Source organism: Adiantum capillus-veneris, chromosome 23, assembly GCF_014529385.1.
Source record: "Adiantum capillus-veneris isolate H3 chromosome 23, ASM1452938v2, whole genome shotgun sequence".
In the NCBI taxonomy this organism is placed as follows: domain Eukaryota; kingdom Viridiplantae; phylum Streptophyta; class Polypodiopsida; order Polypodiales; family Pteridaceae; genus Adiantum; species Adiantum capillus-veneris.
Genome location: NC_140953.1, coordinates 8,774,314 through 8,796,400, shown reverse-complemented (window position 1 = coordinate 8,796,400; position 22,087 = coordinate 8,774,314). Strand labels below are relative to the sequence as shown.

General features: G+C 45.6%; 1 protein-coding gene across 1 annotated transcript; it reads right to left on the bottom strand.

Annotated features, from left to right (window-relative positions):
• Window positions 1-4,966: 4,966 nt before the first annotated feature.
• LOC147427393 (uncharacterized) lies at window positions 4,967-9,070 on the bottom strand. Its single transcript, XM_086496726.1, has 2 exons — window positions 8,914-9,070; window positions 4,967-5,541 (listed from the first exon to the last, which is right to left on the bottom strand). Exons 1-2 carry the CDS (start codon window positions 9,068-9,070, stop codon window positions 4,967-4,969), a joined length of 732 nt encoding a protein of 243 aa, XP_086352852.1.
• Window positions 9,071-22,087: the final 13,017 nt, after the last annotated feature.

The window sequence follows — 22,087 nt, the reverse complement described above, 5'->3', positions numbered from 1 at the left end:
CAAGTATTCTATTTAGTACTAAAGGATATGCTAAGCGCATACATTAGTAAACCGTGCTAAAGGATCTGCTAAGAGAATACGTTAGCACAATGCATTCTGGATAGGTGATTCTCTCCTTATTCTAGAATTTTCTTAGGTTAGGTTTTCAACTTTGAACACCTGTTGTGGTGGGGTTGGATACCGATAGTTTCATAAGTCAAGGACTTAGTAGGTGTGCTGACAGAGTATGTTGGCATGTAACCTTTGTTAGGGGTGAACATGTGGTTCTGTGTGTTCCAAAATGTTCAGAAGTCTGACATGAGGACACTGCCTATTCTATCTCTCAGTAGCTATGAACTTTTCAAGATACTCACATGAGTTATCATGAGTTACAATTTAGATAAGGGTGGTTGCAAAAGGACAACAATGTTGAAAATCAAGATATTGCTCTTGGTTTCATTGAACCTCCTCACTGCACCAGGTATCGGTCATATGGACAATTGGCCGTGTAGAGGATGCCAATAAGGAAAACATCAGTGTTCTTACGAAGATACTACCACTTGTGTTTTCGAGGATGAAAACGCTTCTCCAAGGGGGAAGTAATGTCAGGCCAAGGGCAGGGCCAAGGGCCAGGACGGACATGCGGTCAAGGGGCGCTATATTTAGGGGCTAGGAGTCTATATATGGCACGGTTGGGTGGAGAGTTGCATGGTCCAGTCCCTCGCAGTCTTACATTAGAACACATAAAGCATCCTGCATTTCCATAATCGCTACACCCATAAGCAATTATGGGTAAGAAATTCTATGGGAGGCAGAATGGGGTTCTTCCACCTCCCTACAGCATGGTTGCCATTTTGGTTGTACCATGCACAATCTTACAAAAATCGCGCAGCTCATCTTTGGAACACAATGCATCTGTAAAGATCAGATCAGCATCAAACATGCCTTGTGCTCTTCATAGAGCCTCCTCCACAAAAACTGCTTGCTGGGAATCCGTTCGTTCACAATATATGTCGAGTGAGCTAGTCGCACCAATATTGCAACTTATTACATAAGAAGCAATGATCAGTGGTACCGCAGCAAGCACGCGAGTGCTACATGCCCGCTTACAGATGCATTCTATGCATTCAAGTCTAGGGACGAGAAGGAGATAAGGTCTCCAATCAATTGTTGCATGGGTGCTCAAAAGAGATAGAAAAAGCGGCGGGTCTGAGAGCGTGGGGCGACAACTAAAGTCAGAGAGAGAGAGTTAGGTGAAACCAGTTCAGCCACTACAAAGAGAAAGTTCGCATGGCCGACAAACCTGAGAGTGGGTGTGTGTGTGCAGTTGCGAGAGGACAACAGCGACTCAGACTGCAGATGACGCCACCCCTTGTGTGTACTCGTGGGTTGGCAGTCCACAGCCGCCGGGGGGTGGGGAGAAAATAAAGAGAGAGATTTGGACGGTGGCTGAAGAGAGAGAGAGAGAGAGAGAGAGAGAGAGAGAGAGAGAGAGAGAGAGAGAGAGAGAGGGAGCTACAATATCGGGTCAGTGTTGGCCCGGATAGAGAACTGAAGAGATGAGTTGCATGAGCACCGCATAGTCATCGGGTGGTGTTCAGGGGTGCTGAGAAAAAGGTGAGGTTGGTTGGCAGCGCAGTGTGTGTGTGTGTGTGTGTGTGTGTGTGTGCGTGAGAGAGAGAGAGAGAGAGAGAGAGAGAGAAAGAGAGCAGTTCCGTGAGATGGTGGCGGTTAAACACAGTCCCCATGGTGGCGCAGTGACAGAGAAGGAAAAGGCTCAGTGCTGCATGGAGGGTTAGTTGCGTGACTGGGACTGCGACACCCGCTTTTGCATGAAATTGGCGCTGGATTGGTCCGTAGCCGGTATTTTCACTAACGGCACTGGCGTGGCCGCGAGAGGGGGGCATGAGGGGTTGGGTTGGATGGTGCATGCAACTCTCTGGGGAAAGAGGGGGAGTTGAGCTGCAGTCAGCGCGATAGAAAGAGAGAGAGACGTAGAAGAGGAGAGCGACTCTGCAACGTGGGATAGTGAGAGAAGGAAGTGTCGCCGCCATGGAAAACTTTGACTTGCAAAGGGGAGGTGTAAGGTAGGCTACACCGTAGAAGAAAAGGGCTGCCTGCCATTAAAAAAAGAAATAAAAATTGCAGGCGCTGCCAGCCTATTTGGACGTGGTCGGACGGCAAGCATGCCGTGTTGCCGGTGTCAAAACTGTTGTCTGCTGATGACGTTGCCTCCATTTGGTGGTAGATGTTGGTCCTTCTATTGCTCCATTGGCTTTGCTAATGCGACAAAACATTGTCCAGAACATTGTCCTGCCAGGCCGCCATTGCCCTAAAGTTTCCTTTTATCCTACTTGATAGTGTTAAAATCTTAACCTCTCTCTTACTTTCTCTGTTAATGGCATGTGCCCCCTTCTACCTTATCTACCCAAACAGTCCAAAGGCTCTTGGTCTCATAGTAGATTGCCTAGCAATGGACATACTACCTTTCGACACTTTTTAGAGCTTCTCAAGCCCCAGCTTCTTGATCTTTGTCCGTGATTGGCTTATGCAGGATTAACTAATTCTCTTAATCAAACATGACTCTTTTATTAAATATAATGGGATCCTAATTAAACTAGTCTACATGAGATCTAGTTAAGACGATGATAAAGGTAGTCTTCATAATAAATCTTTTTATAAAATATATATATATATATATATGTGATAAATTTCATTCAATCTGACCGATAACATCATGATCAATAGAAGTTGTGAAATAAATTAACTTAGCTCTACGGTATGCTTATGACGATCCTCTTTGTGGGCGTTGGAGATGGGGAATGGGGACGACACCCGGCACGACCAGAAATGCCTCTCTAAAGCTCAAGGTCAACACAGCATCCCAATCCACTGGAAAACACCTTCGAAATGACAATCTACACCTAATCCGCTTCACCTGCTCAGTTCCCAAGCGCACACACGCTATCCAGAGCCGCAAAAAGAGCCGACACCTCACTACACCTGCTCTGCCTCCCTCCACACATACACTTACTCTCTCTCTCTCTCTCTCTCTCTCTCTCTCTCTGTCTCTCTCTCTCTCTCTCTTTGCAAAACACCAATGATCCGGGCGTACACACGCTTCACCGACACTGCGGCTAGCAATAGATGAGATGACAAAGAAAAAGGGGGAAGGGGTATGCGACACAGCACCACTGACCAAAAGGGTTGTGCATTAATGGCTTCCAAGCTCCATTACAATCCTTCTCTGAGCTTCTCTCTCTTCTCCTTTCATGTACAGTGCAAAAAAGAAGAACTCCCTCTTTACAAAAATTTTGCCCCCATTGGGCTCGTTTTTTGACTTTTTAGGAATTTTTCATGGTAGGCCGACATGTGGCACTCCCCTTGGGAGGCTGAGATGGACTTTGACTAGCTTGGTGTTCATCCCAAGGCTTCACACTTCACTTTACACATAAGCACCCTCTCGGGAGCAACGACGGCGCTGTCGTTGCCCTCCTAAGGGCTCACATTGCCTTCAAAAAAGGTTTGGACCCCATTTAGTCTGCGGGAAACGGCCCCCCCATGGGGGGGTGCCATGTCATCATCTTCCCCTCGCGGGCGGAGCCACCCAAAACTGCCGCAAACTACCACCCGCCGCCTGCGCAGCGCCGGTGGCGCCTTCCGCCATAGCTCACACCGCACAGAGCTCCAAGCTCCTTCTCTTGTGTACCTTCTAAAGGGGCCACGCCCCAGTATACATACTGCGTGCCCGTCCCTCCGCCTTCCTCATGTGGGCTTATACGCCCGGCCACGTGGCAGCTCCTGCTTGAATGGCCTCCAAGGCTTTAAAGTTTTGAAAAAAAAACTCCATAGAAAACTCCCTTCTCCCCTCCTTTCTCTTGCCTGCCAGCTGGCACTTGCTAAACCAATCACCGAGTCGTAAAGTGGTACCGAGTCTCCACTTTGCCGGTCCCTCGCCGTGCCCACCCCATGCCCTTTCGGCTTCTCCGAGCTAGCTATCTGAGGCCGCCAAAAACCGGGAAATGCATCTGCAGGCCTCTCACCACCGAATGATCCAAACTTCGTCTAGCTGTATCTGACTAACCGAACATCCGATTGACATGCAGTCAACTCGTGCTAGCTCCACACGGTAAATACTTCCACCGAGAATCTTGGCAAGACTCAGAAGACGCCCAGATGGCGCATTTTCCAATGCGGTCAAGTGGGCTCAGACCCAGCCCCTGGAAAATCTTCAAATGGCCATAACTTGCTATCCAGAGCTCCGATTCACAATCCGAGAAGACAGGCATGCTCCACAACTCGATCTCTACACATGTATACACTGGCATCAGCCCGGGCCACCCGTCCCTAGCTGCCCTGTCTATCGGGGATCTGCTACACACTTTACCTTTAAACTGCAATATCTTGAGTACCGGGACTCCGTTTGACGAGCCGTCTGGACCAGCTTCTAGAGCACACTGAACTCTACATTCTAGAGCACTGACTTGGCATTTCGAGCACCTTGTCCTGCCATCCCAACTGGACCATTCCGCTGCACTTTTGGCCTAAAAAACTGCTTCAAACACACTTTCCCGCTATCCTTTGGCTGCCAAGGGCATCGGCACCTGCCCTAGCCTTTTTCACCGCACTCGATTGCACCCTTTGCCTGGCATAGACCACTACCTAGCTCCGACCAACTTTAGCTCTACCATCATTGCCCAACCCTCTTGTTGAGCATTCATGCTCAACTAAAAGCACACTTTTGAACCTGAAAAGTGCAACACTTGACAGGCATGGAATGAAGTAAAAAACCATAGCTATATGTACATGTTATGTGCAGAGTATGTACAAGGTGTTTTTTTTTTCCCTTCACAAGCTCACTCTGTCTAGGTTGGTTGCCCAACCCCCGTAGCCACAATCTGGTGTACATCAGGCACTAACCCCCTGTCAAAGTATAGCTTGAGCCGTACACCATTCACCCTATGCCTCAAATGTTTGCCATTGGCTCTCACCAACTGATAGGTCCCATTCGGAAAGGCTTTATGTACTTTATACGGACCCGTCCATTTCTTCTTGAACCGTCCAAGTAGCTTTCATACTTCATCACCAAATCTCCCTCTTGAATCTCCTTGTTTGGCAAGCTCTTGTTGAACTTCGCCACTCGCTTATCCCTCTGTTTCACATAAAAGTCTACCGCAGCCTCCCTATCCATTTGTAAAGCCTCCAAACTAGTGATCCGATCCTGCAACACGCCCTGTTGAGTGGCACTGACACGCCACATACCCTTCAACGCACCTAGTTGTGCATGCATTGGCAAAACCGCTTCTTTACCATAAACCAGATCAAATGGAGTGAAGTTTGTGGCCACCTTGTAGGATGTGCGGTAGGCCCACAAACACTTCTCCAAGTTCACCTCCCACTCTGTCACGTGCTTGTAAACATACTTGGTCAACATCTTCACAGTCTGCCCATTGGCACTCTCTACCAAACCATTGCACTGCGGGTGATATGGCGAAGAGAAGCGGTGTTGGATACCCAGCTTTTCCACTAATGCCCGCACCAATTTTCTTCGAAATCCTTGGCCTGTGTCCGAGATCAGCACCCATGGAACACCAAAACGGCAACAAATGTTGTCAAACACGAACTGAGCTACCACATTTGCATTTACCTCTTTGACAGCCTTGGCCTCAACCCACCTGGTAAGGTAGTCAATCGCCACCATATTGTATTTTTTACCGCTTGCCGACTTCGGGAGTGGACCAATGGCATCCAAACCCCACTTTTCAAAAGCATCTTGGGCAATAATAACTCCCTGTGATTTGGCTATCAGCCTCCTCTCGCCCATAGTTTGTCATTCATGGCAGGTTTTTCACCAATAGTGCACATCCTTCACATGGAAGGCCACCAAAAGCCTGCTCTAAGCACTCAAAACACAACCTGATCTTTTCCCTGATGTCCGCTCTCTTCATGGCATTGCTCCAGCACCATTCCTATCTCCTCTTTGTACAAAACGCTTCTAAGCACTCCGTCATGCCCGTAATTCATGAGATCTTCACCTACCAGTGTGAATTTGCGGGCCTTTCGCACCACTCTTCTCTTTTGCAGCTTGGACAAACCCTCTGAACATTGCCCTGTACTAAAAAATCCTTCAATCTCCTTTAGAGTCTCTCTACCTGCACAAGTAGCTGTGGCCACATATAGACCTGCTAGCTAGTTGATCCGCCTCTTGATTCTGCTCTCTCCTCACATGCTTGAATTGGACTTCTTCAAAAGACTTCAACATCTTCTTGATGGAAAAGAACCAATGCTTCAAAGAGTCGCGCTTTACCTTCCATTGGCCTAACAATTGCTTGATAAATAGCAATGCATCTTCCTTCACCACCAACCTTGAAATGCCAAACTCTATGCACTGCTTTAAACCTAAATGCAGAGCGAGATACTCAGCCTCATTATTGGTGTGGACATCCTCTAAATCATACGCCTTTGAAAATATTGTTTTGCCATGTGGGTCGTGTATCACCACACCTCCTTCTGCTTTCTGCACTACCCTTCGATATGCTCCATCGAACCACATAGTGAAAGCATCTTCCAAGTCGGGTTCCTCCTTAGCTTCATCTCGCACCACTCCTGGATAGGTCGGCAAATCGATAGCCTTGCTGACAAGAATGTCTGCCAGGTGAGACCGACTGGTGTGATCCACCTTAAACTCGAACTCGAACTCCTGTAGCTCCAACACCCACTTCATAATCCTCCTTCTTGTCTTCAAATGTAGCACTACCTCTGGCAATAGATTGTTAGCCGTCAACACAAAAAACTTACGCACAATCAAATGGACTTTGAACTTCCTGCAAGCGAAGACTAGAGCCATCACCCACTGCTCCACCTCGGTGTAGGTAGCCTCTCCTGGGCTAATAACCCTGCTCTCGAAGTATATCGGCTTGTAGCTTCTCCCTAACTTTTGCAATAGAACCGCTCCAATAGCAATTGTGCCCACTGTCATAGATACATAAAAGTCGTCCTCTCGATTAGGAGGACACACCGCTGGCAACTGGCATATAATCTCCTTGACCCTATCAAAAGTCTCTTGAGCTTCCTCATCCCATTCATAGCCATGTACTTGCTGAGCCCTCTTTTGAAGAGGATGCACATATTGCGACAGCATCCAAAAGAAACGTGACAAATACTTCAACTTATGAACAAATGAAGCCAAACCTTGAGCATCTGATGGCGGCTCCATCAACACCAATGCCTTCACCTTCTCAGGATATGCCTCTATACCGTTTTGCGACACCACATGACCTAACAGCCGCGCTCGAGGTTGTGCTAGCTTGCATTTTTTGGGATTCAACTGGCCTCCTTCTTCATCTAGCCTTTGAAAGCATAGTTGGAGCTTTGATAGGTGCTCCAACCTTGAACTATAGCAGCCGATATCATCCATGAAGACCCTAATAAAACGGCCCAAGTATGGACCAAATACCCTATTCATCCAACCTTGGAAGGTAGCGTATGCATTCACCAATCCGAACGGCATCTTGCGGTAAGAAAAACAGCCCCATGGAGATATGAATGTGGTCTTCAGTTGGTCTTCAAGTGCAATCCCTATCTAAAAGTACCCCGAAAAGCCATCCATAATCGAGTACCTCTCATGCCCAGCCACCTGGTTTAGGATTTCGTCTTGAAATGGCAAGACGTAGTGATTCCTCTTGGTCGCGGCATTCAATGGCTTGTAGTCGACACACACTCTCCATTTCCCATTCTCCTTCGGGGCTATGACCACTGGCGAGACCCACTCTGACTCCTTCGCATGATATATGATGTCTACATCCAATAGTTTATTGATCTCCTGCCAAAGGGCTTCTTTTTTAATTTCTCCTAGCCTTCTTAGCTTCTGTGCTTTAGGATTATACCCCTCCTTAAGAACAATTTTGTGCTCCACCCCCTTTGCACCTCGCAAATGCTTGTACTCCGTTGCAAACAGATTTGGATAGGACTCACATAGTTGAACATAGCTCTCCTTTTCCCCTTTGGTAAGGTCTTCACTTATCATACTCGAAACCTCCTCTATGATTAAACCATGAGCTTGAGGCTGCATACCTTCTTCTTTAGGTGGAGAGTCATCTATGGTGACTCCTAACAAATCTGCATCTATCTTCAGCATGTCATCCTCGCTCTCCTCTTCCTCTGTGCTAGTATATCCTTCATCATAGCCCGTCTCAATCTCGTACTCATAGCTCGTCGTGTCGCCCTCATCTTTAACTGCCATGTGACGAGAACTGCTCTCTTTGGTCTTCAAATCAAGCACAATTTGATTGCCTCTCTCTTTGTCAGGCAAAGTGAACACTTTTCTCTCCCAATCCTGCTTTGCACCTATTGCCAACAGCCATGGCCTACCCAAAATGATAGGGTAAGCATTATCCCCTACTTTCATCACAAAGAAGTCAATCAGGCACTCTATGCCCATCACCTTGACCTTCACATCTTGCGCCACACCCAGACACCTGGCTTTAGTATGGTTGGCCATCCTCATGAGCACATTTGACCTGACTACTGTCTTGACTCCTGTCTCTTTCATGGATGCTTCCGTCATAACACAAACCTGTGCTCCACCGTCTATGTAGGCTTGTACCTGCATCCTCTTCTCTATAATCGCATCCACCAATGGAAGAACATCAGTGGGGCTACCTACTCTCAAAGCCATATTTTGCACTGTTTGGACACTCCCCTTAGCTCTTGGCAGCCTGGTACTAACACTTGTAGACCACTACCTTCTTAACTTTGGATTTAAAGCTAACAACTGACCAAATGTGATATTTTCTTTCTGATTTTGAACGTCACTCACCAGATTGTACTCGGGATAGCCTCGTCCTAGCTGGAAATCCGCTTGCTTGATCTTGTGACGCCTCCTTATTTTGCTAGGCTCAGGTTGCTCTCTGCCTTTGTACACCTTCTCTTTACCCTTGCGATCTCTTGTTTCCCGTTCTACCTCTGTTTCCCTCTCAACTCTTGCCCTCTTTTTGGCCAAAAATTTCACATCCTGCTTGTCTACCCCTATGATGTTCACTCTTGGAACCTCACCTCTGTTTTGCTGAGCTGGCTGCACAGGATTCTCCATCGCTTGCTCTCTTGGACCATTGTATTGACCTTTACCTCGACCTCTACCAAAAAGCGGGTACATACCGCCTCTTTCTTTCTGCGGTTGAGGACAATCAGGTGCATAATGCCCTTTTTCTCCACAATTGTAACACCGACCAGGCAGTGGCCGTGCCCTGTCCCTTTCTCCTCTTGGTTGTCCTCTATCCATGACACTGAGCCGCAATTCTTGCATCTGCTCGGATAAATCTTGCACTATGCGCACCCAATTTTGCGGCACAATAGCTACACCTCGAATTCCCTAATTTTATTCATGTCCAGCCTCTCTCGAGCTCTGCGGTTGAACATGGGCCATCGTCTCGTATCCTGACACGCCCTGCTCTATCTTCTTCTTTATCTTTCTGCTCTTCGACCGTGCAATGGCTACCGCACCATTATAATTCTCTGGGATCTCGAACTCAACTTTTTCTCTCACCTTGGGATGCAGACACGCCATGAATTTGTCTAGCTTGAAGTAATCTCCATTGGCCAATTGCATGGCTGCCGCTAACTCTGCCCACAACTCCTCAAAATGACCCAAAAAAAAATTGAACTCTTCACTTACATCTTGCTTAAGCGCCTTCATCTTTGCATCCATTTCGACTGGGGAAGTCTCCTTGCGAAAGTCATGAACAAACCTCGCTCGTAGAGCCGGCCATGCTTGCTTCAGCTCACCTTCCAATGCGTCGTACCACGCTTTAGCTCTACCACGCATCACCAAAGGAAAAGTCTGCATCTTGCTATCCTCGTTCAGCATACGAAACGATAGCATGTACAACTTGAAATCTGACATCCACTCATCAGGGCTCTCTTCTCCTGTGAAAATTGGTCCATAGCTTCTACCTGCCATGACTTCTAACACGCAAACCGCTTCTTTTCAATCAACTAGGAGCAATCAGTGTGCTCATCAGTGGGGGCACCAGAAGATGGAGAGGGGGAATGGGGACGACACCTGGCACGACTAGAAATGCCTCTCTATAGCTCAGGGTCAACACAGCACCCCAATCCACTCGAAAACACCTTCGAAATGAAAATCTACACCTAATCCGCTTCACTTGCTTAGTTCCCAAGCGCACACACGCTATCCAGAGCCGCAAAAGGAGCCGACACCTCACTGCACCTGCTCTGCCTCCCTCCACACATACACTTATTCTCTCTCTCTCTCTCTCTCTCTCTCTCTCTCTCTCTCTCTCTCTCTCTCTCTCACTCACTCTCTCTCTCTCTCTCTAATTCTCTCTCTTTGCAAAGCACCAACGATCCGGGCGTACACACGCTTCACCGGCACCGCGGCTGGAAACAGACGAGACGACAAAGAAAAAGGGGGAAGGGGGATGCGACACAGCACCACAGACCAAAAGGGTTGTGCATTAATGGCTTCCAAGCTCCATTACAATCCTTCTCTGAGCTTCTCTCTCTTCTCCTTTCATGTACAATGCAAAAAAAGCAGAACTCCCTCTTTACAAAAAGTTTTGCCCCCATTGGGCTCGTTTTTTGACTTTTTAGGCATTTTTCATTGTACACCGACATGTGGCACTCCCCTTGGGAGGCTCAGCTGGATGTTGACTAGCTTGGTGTTCATCCCGAGGCTTCACACTTCACTTTACACACAAGCACCCTCTAGGGAGCGACGACGGCGCCGTCGTTGCCCCCCTAAGGGCTCAAATTGCCTTCAAAAAAGGTTTGGACCCCATTTGGTCCGCGGGAAACGGCCCCCCCATGGGCGGGTTCCATGTCATCACCTTCCTCGCGTGGGCGAAGCTGCCCAAAACCGCCGCAAACTGCCACCCTCCGCCTACGCAGTGCTGGTGGCGCCTTCCGCCATAGCTCACATTGCACGGAGCTCCAAGCTCCTTCTCTTGTGTACCTTCCAAAGGGTCCACGCCCCAGTATACATACTGCATGCCCGTCCCTCCGCCTTCCTCATGTGGGCTCATACGCCCGGCCACGCGGCAGCTCCCGCTTGAATGGCCTCCAAGGCTTTAAAGTTTAAGAAAAAAACTCCATAGAAAACTCCTTTCTCTTGCCTGCCAACTGGCACCTGCTAAACCAATCGCCGAGTCGTAAAGTGGTACCGAGTCTCCACTTTGCCGGTCCCTAGCCGTGCCAACCCCACGCCCTTTCGGCTTCTCCGAGCTAGCTATTTGAGGCCACCAAAAACCGGGAAATGCATTTGCAGGCCTCTCACCACCGAATGATCCAAACTTCCTCTAGCTGTATCTAACTAACCGAACATCCGATTGACGTGCAGTCAACTCGTGCTAGCTCCACACGGTAAATACTTTGACCGAGAACCTTGGCGAGACTCAAAAGACACCAGATGGCGCATTTTCCAGTGCGGTCAAGTGGGCTCAGACCCGGCCCCCGAAAAATCTTCAAATGGGCATAACTTGCTATCCAGAGCTCCGATTCACAATCCGAGAAGACGGGCATGCTCCACAACTCGAGCTCTACACATGTATACACTGACATCAGCCCGGGCCACCCGTCCCTAGCTGCCCTGTCTGTCGGGGATCTGCTACACACTTTACCTTTAAACTGCAATATCTTGAGCATCGGGACTCCATTTGACGAGCCGTCTGGACCGGCTTCTAGAGCACACTGAACTCTACATTCTAGAGCACTGACTTGGCATTTCGGGCACCTTGACCTGCCATCACAACTGGACCATTCCGCTGCACTTTTGGCCTAAAAAACTGCTTCAAACATACTTTCCCGCTATCCTTTGGCTGCCAAGGGCATCGGCACCTGCCCTAGCCTTTTGCACCGCACTCGATTGCACCCTTTGCCTGGCATAGACCACTACTTAGCTCCAACTACCTTTAGTTGCACCACCGTGATAATCATACCACCAGGAGTGTTTCGCTGGCTCTGATACCACTGCTACAAACGGTAAGCGCGGTTGCCCTGCAAAATTCGTAAATAACACATTGCAATCCATGAAAAGCACAAATCGGCATACCTGGCACAATCCATAGCGCGTATGCAACGCCGTACTCGAAAAAAGAGAGACATAGGGCGCTAAAGAGAGGAAAGAAGCCTACAGGCGCACCTCCTAAAGCGGAGTGCTACGCCGGCACGACGAGAGATAAGAGAAGAGAGGAGAAGACTGACGCAGGCACTGGGTGCAATCTCCCTCCGTGCAAGAGTGACCATTTCCCTCTTGCACGTATTTGTTTATAGATTTCTTGAATGGTCAAATTGGTTACAAACTGGCCGGCCAGTCATAAATGGCCAAAGCTCATAAAAGAGCAGTTGAATAATAAAATGTACTTGATATACATATCCATTCGCATAGGCCACGCTGGGTCTAGTCTTTTGCATCTGTCAGCTGCAATAAATAATAAAATATCAATTCTATAACAGCAAGAGAAGGAAGATACAGCTTGGATGAACGAACATTATTGTTCATAGCCAATGGAGGCATGGGCGGGTAGAGGTATGCGTACCAACAGAGAGGAGATCAAGGAGCACCTCAATAACCTAAGGGACCCTGCTACAAGTGTGGCGGAGATCATTGGCTAAGGGACTGTCCTCACGATGAAATCATTAGAGTCAACACGTATTGCATCGAGTGTGGAATAACTCACTTGATTCCTGATTGCCCTAAGAACCCGAGCAAAGAAGAGTTCATGGAAAAGCCTCTAGGACTTTTAGAAAAAGTAATTGTCACCTCTTGCGGAATTGAGTATGAGCATACATTTGGAATAGTTGATTTTGACAGAAAGAACAATTACGAGATCATCTTGGAAAGACCATTCATGAGACAATTAAAGATGGTCCAGGATTGGGGTTACAACCACATATACCTCAAACGTGGGGAGACTAAAACCAAAATATACCTAAAAGACCATTGTTACAAGGATGTGAACCAGACACCCGTGGAAGATTTTGATTCGGCTACATTGGCAGGGTCCGAACTCTTAGCATGTTTAGGGAAAAAAACAAAGCTATGGATGTGCGGAGATTCACATTGTGGAAGCTTGAAAAGAGAGGAATGCATTTTAGAAAGAGCGATTATATTCCGGAACCTTTTTCCAAAGATGCCTTAGAACCTATGCAATGGGAACACATACTAGCAACATTGGATGTCTGTACCATTACAAATAGCCCAACGACAAAATTTTGCGATAAGGATGGCTATGATGTGCTACCCTATTACATGGTAAACCTTATACCAGCAGGGGATGAGAATGTAGAATCTCCAAAACAAGAAGAGTTTTATAACTCCTCTAAGCATTTGGAATTAAGTAACGATGCAGATAAGAGTGTTCAAATAGTTCAGGCGAGCGTGGGGAGACAACCGCAGATATCAAGTTTTATGATTTTGCAAATCAGCACCATGGACGCTAGGAACGCTATTAAAAAAAAAGAGCAGAAAACAAGACTAGAGAAAACCTGATGCCCAGGATAAAAGATAAAACTCACTATCTAATGCTTGTCAAGGGAGAGGATTGTGTAAAAGACCAAATATCAGGGAGATTCTCAAGAGTTCAAAGGAAGGGACACATGAGGAAATAAAACAAGCATGGAAAACTAAAACAAAAACAAAATCAAAGAATAAACCAGGAATCTTACGATGGGCCAGAAAATGCAAAACGAATTGACCTCGCTGCGCCAGGCGAAGAGCCTCAGCCTATCTACATAGAAACTAATTTAGAGCCTAAGGAAGAAGAAATGCTAACATAGCTTCTCGAGAAGTATAAAGATGTGTTTTCATGGTCTTACAAAGACCTCAAGGGATTTGATGATCCAACATACAATTCCTTTAAAATCAGATGCCAAACCAAGCAAACAACATCCTTACACATATAATGACACATTTGCTAAACGAATCAAAGAAGAGGTTGACAAGATGATGGATGCCGAATTCATCTATGAAATCGAGCGTACAGATTGGGTGTCACTCATTGTGGTAGTCCCCAAAAAGAACGGAAAGTTGCGTGTGTGTGTGTGAACCTCAAAAAGGTGAATGCAGCCACAATAAGGGCTAATTATCCCTTTCCAATCACAGAACATGTGCTTGAGAGGGTAGCAGGAAAACGGGCCTACTTCTTTTTAGATGGGTTTTTGGGGTACAACCAATTGGCATTTGCAATAAAGGATCAACACAAAACAACATTTGCCAAAGAGTGGGGAATATATGCGTATAGAGTTATGCCATTTGGCCTAACCAATGCCCCAGCCACCTTCCAAAGATTAATGACTCATGCATTCAAAAGAATATCTGATAATATTCAAAGATTAATGACTCATGCACTCGAAAGAATACCTGAGAATATTTTGAGAAATATATATGGATGATCTCTATCACCTAAAGGCGGACAACTCATTGTTCCAATTGCACCAAGCAAGGAGGAGTGGAAAGGCAAATACCAACAAAGCAAACCACAAAGTAATCAATTTTCTCCATCCTATTGGCAAGAATATGCTACAAGTAGCATGCAAGGAGTCACGCAAATTTGGGTACCTGAAGCACAGTTGAAGGACAAGCCGATTCAAATCTGGGTGCCCAAAACATCATCGACAATACCAAAGATGGTTCCAAAGATCAAAACACAGAGACGAGCATCTCCAAGCAAGGAGCCTAGCACAAAATGGATTTGTAAGGAAAATGAGTACTTATCTTCTTCGCAAGGTAGAAAACCAATCAAGTAATGGAAAGTAAAGTCTCAGAAACCTCAACCACACCATTCTGACCAAGACAAACCAAGATATCAATGGCAGGTAAAAGCTCAACAACAGTCATTGTTGATACCGAAAGATCAAGAAATCAGCGTGCTAAAGCATCCTGATGGCACAATCAAGCAAAGAGCACACAAGCTACAAGATTGCTCTTTGGAAGACAACATCAAAAAGCCTCGTCATAAAAAATCCTTGAGTTAATTACTCGAGACCCAACTCTTGCACAGTATAATGGTTTGAACTGCATTGATCTTCAAATCATGGTAGAGCCAACCAAGGCTATGCATAGACGCGATTGTTCAGCCCATGCACACAGTCGTCCTGGAGTACACCATCTACGAGGGGTGGAAGAGTACTAGGTAATTAAAGGCAATGTTTGAAGAGGGAGGAAAAAGTTTGATGTTAACGTGTGATTTTTTGTGAAATTACCTAATAATGCCCTTATAAATCATCAGCAGGTAAAATTAACTGATGATATCTCCCTAATGAGTGTAAATAGTATATAAACTATCTGAAAATCATCAAAAAATAGTCATTTTTTTATTATTTTTCATCGTTTTTCTTAATATTGAGACTTAAAATAGAGAAATCCAACAAAAAACAATAAAGATTTGTTTTTCAATGGATTTGTTTAATTTATTAGATTTTTACTTTGCTTTTTTAGCGCATTTTGTTATTTTCTTTGATTTTTCTAATAAACACATAAAAAATTAATAATAAATAGCAAAGGAGCTCAGATGAAAAAATTGAAGACACGGTGGTGATAAAAAAGACAAGGCGATCAAGCACAAAAAATCTCAATCAAATCGGCAGATAAAAGCAAGAAGCCTAAATTAGGCGGCCAAACCTCCTTTTGCAAAATTCTTCCAGAATGAGCTAAACGGATCCGATTGGGGAAATTTTTGAATCTAACATAGATTTCACGGCCTAGTAGGACTAAGAAGTGAATCTCGGAAAAAATGGTTAGGGAAGTCCGAGTATAGATATTCAAGGTAGGCTAAAATCTCCTCATTTCCACTTGTTGCCTTTGGAGCACTACAAGAGGTTGTGTGCTCTTGTGACGCTGTTAGCGACGGAAATACACTGGGTTTTTATAACCCCCGGCGTTGCTTAAACCGTCGCTAATAGCGTCGCTATATGCATCGCAATAAGCGTCGCTATATAGAGACGCTCATAGTGACGGTCATAGCGACGGTTATAGCGACGTTTACACAGAAGTCTATAGCGACGCTACAGAGCCATAAATAGCGACGGTTATAGCGATGCCCGAGAGAAATATTTTTTGGTGACAGGCCATTGAATGCCCTGCCACCCATCAACCATATTGTACTTGATTCACTTTTTAAAAAAAGTGCAAGGGTAGATAATAGACCCAAAATAGTCACCCACAAGACCCATCGTTTGCAAAATTGACAAGCGTAAAATTGACAATTGTACACATCATAGGCAAAATGAATTGATTGGCAAATGTAATAATGACAATTATAAAACATCATAGGAATAAAGAATTGATTGGCAAAATGAACTGTAGTGACAAATGTAATAATATACATGGTTCAAAAAGACGTATAAAATCCGTCTCATGATACATAAGCTATGAGAAACCCTAAACTAATGCTATCTAGCTATGGCTAAACTTACGTCGTCTAGTCAGACGTCTCATCGCGTCCAAGCGGCGTATCTGTCGGATTCTACAAAAAAAGACAATAAGACAGCTTTCAGTAAGTATAAACATATAACGACATTTATAAAACAATACAAAAAATAGAAAAGAGTAAACCCTAATACAAACCATGCCGCCGCGAGAACTGAGAATGTCCATCAGGGCGTTTAAGCCCTTCCTGCCTGCGTACTCGCGCTCGTACGGTGTGGGATCATGTCCTGTCATCGACCACTGCCAAAACATACAAAGATTTCATTATGTTAGAATTAAAAAACTCATAAACCCTAAACTATCAAACATAAAGAGCAATGCGAAAACACTTACAAAATCGGCCTCAAATGATGCCCATCCACCGCTCCCCAAGTGGTGCGAGCTCCCTGCCTCTACTTGCGCTCTGGCTGCATCCTTTTGTTGCTTCCACTTGTCGGGATTCTCGCGCGCTGCTTTCTTCGCATTCTTCCAATCTTCTTTGGCCAACCAATCTGGCCTGTTCCACCCATGCTTGATTGCTTTTTGCACTTCGGAACGCTTGTGTTTGCAGTATTCATGCATTCGAATCTTCATCAGGTCTACATTGAAGCGTTGATTCCGTGTTGGAACGGGAAACTCATCATGAAGTATGCTGATGACTCTGGATTTTAAATCACTTGGTACTTCACTTCATTTGTTTAGTATGTAGTGTCTAAACAGTTGAGAGCAAAGACCACGCATGCGCGAGATCACCTTCTTGCCGTCATCATCCATGATGATGTCGCCGCTCAAGTCGACAGAGTAAGGCAAGCCCTCTGGCCGGTGATGCGTGAACCTGGGTGTCCCAGCAGGGATCTCTAGCGGCGTGTCGATGGGGGTACGGACGTCAGGTGTCTCCATCGGCGTCTGGGCCCCGAAGCGAGGAGTGCCGAGTGGGATGGCTCCTGGCGGAGTAGGTAGAGGTGTGTAGCTGCTAGGAACAGTCGGCGATGTTGTGGCTGGTGTGGGGGCAGGCAAAGAAGGGGAGGGTAAAGAGCCTCGTCGAACACGAGGCGGTGTGGAGGCATTGGCGGAGGAATCTCCACAACAACCGCCACCGCCACCACTAGAGCGCCGGTGTCTAGACGAGTGTGAAGATCGTCTCGTCGACACCGAAGCTTCGGAGCGCGCCGAATGCTCCGAAAGAGAGGGAGATGCGGATGGAGTAGGAACGCGTGATGATGCGCCAGAGCGATGACGCTCCACGTACCACTGTCTCTGCTGCGGTGACAAAGAAGAAAGAAACTCCTCATCATCCATACCTGCATTAAACACACGAATATTTAAACTTAATATTGAATGAATAGAGTACACAATGACGTAAAGACCATTAAATACAATGACGTAATGACGTGTATAAATACAATGACGCAATGAATTGAGTGATAGAAGAGGCAAGTTGAAAACTCAGAATTTTCAATCAAAAGATGTGAGCGCGAGTAGAAAAGAGCGTTATACACCATGGAAGGTACTTAGAGAGCCAGAGCTTTTACAACACGGAGCAAAATTGTTCAAATACAATATTTGTGGCTTTAAGAGATCTCTCTCTCATCCTCGCATAACTCAGCATAACTTCCTATATCTATATAGAGCTCTCCGTTTAAACACATATCCTCTGTTTCATTTTGTAGCTCCTTTGCATGCACCCCATATAGAGTAGTAGCATCTTGATGCTCGTCTGGTACCACCGCAACGGCTTCTGATTGAGCATCTTCTCGGATCTCCTCCATTGATGCCGTTGTGATTGGCACATGGTAGCCTTCATATGTCCTTGCACTACGAGGGGCTACCTCTATGACGTACCACCAGTTTGATGTAGACTTTGTAGGATGGTCAACTCTGGCTCCCAAAGTATCTTTCTTGCCGTTCAAATGTTTAGAAATAAAGTCACTAGCTAGTCGTACATTGCAAACTTACCTTGGTCGCGCAACCCCGAGAGTACTCCCACTCTTCCTCAGTCACTTTGTCACCGCATTGTTGTGCGCTTTTCAATTGTTTGTGCAACCATCTTAAGCTCATGAATGTTGGTAGGCTCTCCAGACCTGTCTGATAGTGCATCGATGGTCGTCTTCCCCGTCTCCACTCGATTCGTGCCCTTTGTCGCTCTTGCTTTGCATCCTCATATTGTGAAATCCACTTTTGCATCACTGGATTGTGAAGCATGCAAAATCGGTTGATTTTAGCCTCTAGATCTTCCGTCATCTTCTTCTCAACACCGAGATTGCACATGAAAATCCCAGATATGCGCTCATCATCTATGGTTCGCCATAGCGTGTCCCGGGCTTTATCAAATCCGTCTAGCCACTCTCCAATGTACACTAGGGACTCTGATACCAACCAACCTTCTGCCATGCTACCCTCCGGACGTGCCTTTTGACGCACATATCCCTTAAGCGTTTTCATGAAACGTTCTAAGAAGAACATCCATCTGGAATGAACTATGCCAGCTATTTCCACCTCATCAACTATGTGAACAAGAAGATGCACCTGAATGGTTAGCATGGTAGTAGGAAAATGTTTCTCAAACATGCACACAAGCTCCGCAGCATTTAGTTTGGCGAATGGTATGGAGTCTACGTTGATCTCCTTTTGTGAGATCCATTGCACCAGCTTTGAAAGTTTGTAGATTGTGTTACGGATGTCGACAGACAAACATCCCTCAATGGCAACCGGTAAAATAAACTGTAAAGTATGTGCAGCAATGATATTAAAGTCCACTATGAACGTACCTGACACATTTTATGCCAATCGTGTGACTTCAAACCGGTAAGCTTTCCTTCTTTAGTAAAACACGTTCGGAGCGAGTGCATTACGCCAGTGGGGGTCCACAAAGATCGAATGGTCTCTTTTACTTTGCGTTCTTGGGCTCCTGTGAAAATCCATGGTGCTTTAGGGAGTTTTATCGATCCATCAGATGCTGTTTGCGGCCAATATTGCTCCATACGATCCACATTTCTAAGGTCAACTCTGGCTCCCAAAGTATCTTTCTTGCCGGTCAGATGGTCCCATAGTAGATTACCCACATTCTTGAATATGTGCATTGGATCGAGCAAGTGATTGATCATGAGTCGGGGCCAGTATGGTAACTCGTACCATAGAGATAGTCTCTTCATCCCTGGAGGCAATCCGTCATCGCACATCTCCTTCTGCTCTAACCATGCTTGTGCAGACATCCTTGGTGGCTCTCCTCCCAAAAAGCCGTCGCGTAACACATGATTCTCTGGAAGATACGCTTGATGACCTTCGTAGATTTGCTTCTTCAGTGAGGGCGCCCTACGTGCATTCAGTCTAGGTCCACATGTGACACATGCTCTGTATCCGCTTGTTTGAAGCCCTGCATGTATACACATGATAATAGATCAACTATGGGAAAAAACAAGATTTACAGTGTCTGAGTGAGGAATGTCAATAGATCACCTGAGCATTCTATTAGCTCGGGATAGTCATGCATGGTCCACATTAGAATGCCTCTGATCAAAGCATTCCGTCGTCTTGTGTGTCGGCTCATATCCACCACCTCTATGCCAATCCACAATTGTTGTAGCTCTTCCAATAGTGGACGAAGATACACATCCATATTCTCCACTTTATATCGCCCTGGCACAATCAAGCTTAGCCATAGGTGCCCCTTCTTCGTAGTCAACCACGGGGGAATGTTGTAGTTGACGATGACAATGGGCCATACACTGTAAGATGTTGATCTTTGACCAAATGGATTTACGCCATCCATAGCCAGGCCTAAGTGCAAATTGTGAGCTTCCCTGGCAAAATCCGACCATGTTCCATCTATATGTTTCCAGGATGCGCATTCTGCACGAATTCGTAGCACACCATCCGAAGATTTATTCTCCTCATGCCATGATGCTAGGGCGGCCATGGAATTACATTCGAAGAAATGCTTGATGCGAGGAAGCAAAGGAAAATGTCGCAAAACCTTTTGTGGAATTTTTGTCCTGTGGAGATCTACTCGATATCTTTCGGAATCACATTTCGGACACTTCTCCATGTCTATGTATTCCCCTCTGAAAAGAATGCAGTCATTAGGACAACCGTGGATAAAATTGTAATCCATCCCCAAGTTTCGCAAAATCTTTCTTGCTTCATCTCGGGAATCTGGCATCACATTGTCAGCTGGTAGTATGTGCTCTTTAAGCAATCTACACAACATAAAAATACGATACAGTCATGTAAAAATCTATCAGATCATTATACATTTAGAGTTTTATTAAAGTAAACTAATTGTAATAGATCACCTGAAAAGCGTTGTGACGCTAGTGTCACTCCATCCAAACTTTGCCTGCATGTTGAGAAGAACCAGGAGTGCTTTCAATCTAGACATACGTGCTCCATTATACAATGGCGTATCGGCTTCACTTTTCATATCATCATAGATAAGCCTTTCTAAATCCATGATCGTCTCGATCATTTCATCAATCTCGGGCTCAAACATTTCCTCGTTGGGAATGTGCTCTGCATGATCATCCCCCGAGCTGTCAGAGGCTACATCTTGTGGCCTCACATATGCTACTTGACCAAAGCGCCTGCGAACACATCTATTGGGTTGCAAGATTGCTGCTTGTTGGCCAACGTCAAAGTCCAACGAGTTATAATTGGCAACAACTTGATCTATAATAGATGGATCAAACTCGCCAAATTCGCGAACGTGCTGCAAAGAAACACGTCTTGTCTGTCGCACAGCATGCTTGCATAGATTACAAGGACATAAGACCCTCGTTGAGAGATAGGTGTTTTGGTTGGACGGTCCCACATCCTCGTCACTACTCATAATGAGGATAAACATCTTATAACCTGGACAACAAATTTAATATTCTATTGGCATTCTTCGTCTTCTCTCTCTCTCTCTCTCTCTCTCTCTCTCTCTCTCTCTCTCTTTCTCTCTCTACCTCACATTCTCTAGTCATGTCCAATCCCCACACACCTCGGTCTAGAGGTGCACGGAGATCAGAACCACCGGGTTATAATCTCGTCTTTATTGGTCAATACCTGTGGGTACAAGAAATCTACAGACCCACGTCTACATGATACTGCATGTAGTGGACAAAACCCCTTTGCCTCTTCTCTAGCTGTAGCAGTTCACAGCATCTTAACATCTTTTCAGAGTAGATCTTTTCACTGTTCGTCTAACTCTAAACCCTAATTAAACCGTAAGTAATTCTTGCGTGGACTCGATCTAACGTAAATAAGCGTAAATCTAAATAAACGTAAATCTAACTAAAAATAAACCTAAATCTAATTTAACGTAAGTCTACATCTAACCTAATCTTTAACATCTTTTGGGATAGTTTCCTACGACGTTAAAACTCTCTTCTTCTTGTGTGTGTGTGTGTGTGTGTGTGTGTGGGTAAACCTAAATAAACCTACGTCTAATCTAATATAACATAAATCTAAATCTAACGTAAATTATGTTATATTAAAAACAAAGAACTAAACTAATAGGGATTATAAGAACCTTAAAACTGATTTAACACATAATTTTTCACATAACTCGGCAAGAGTTGGCATTCTCATCACTAAAGATGTGAGAGTTAACTTCCGGCGGTGACGCTACCTCATCTCCATCCACATCTGACGACAGCAATTGGCCCTTTGGACCGTTCTTGCTCTTGTTACTAACTTTGAAGTTGC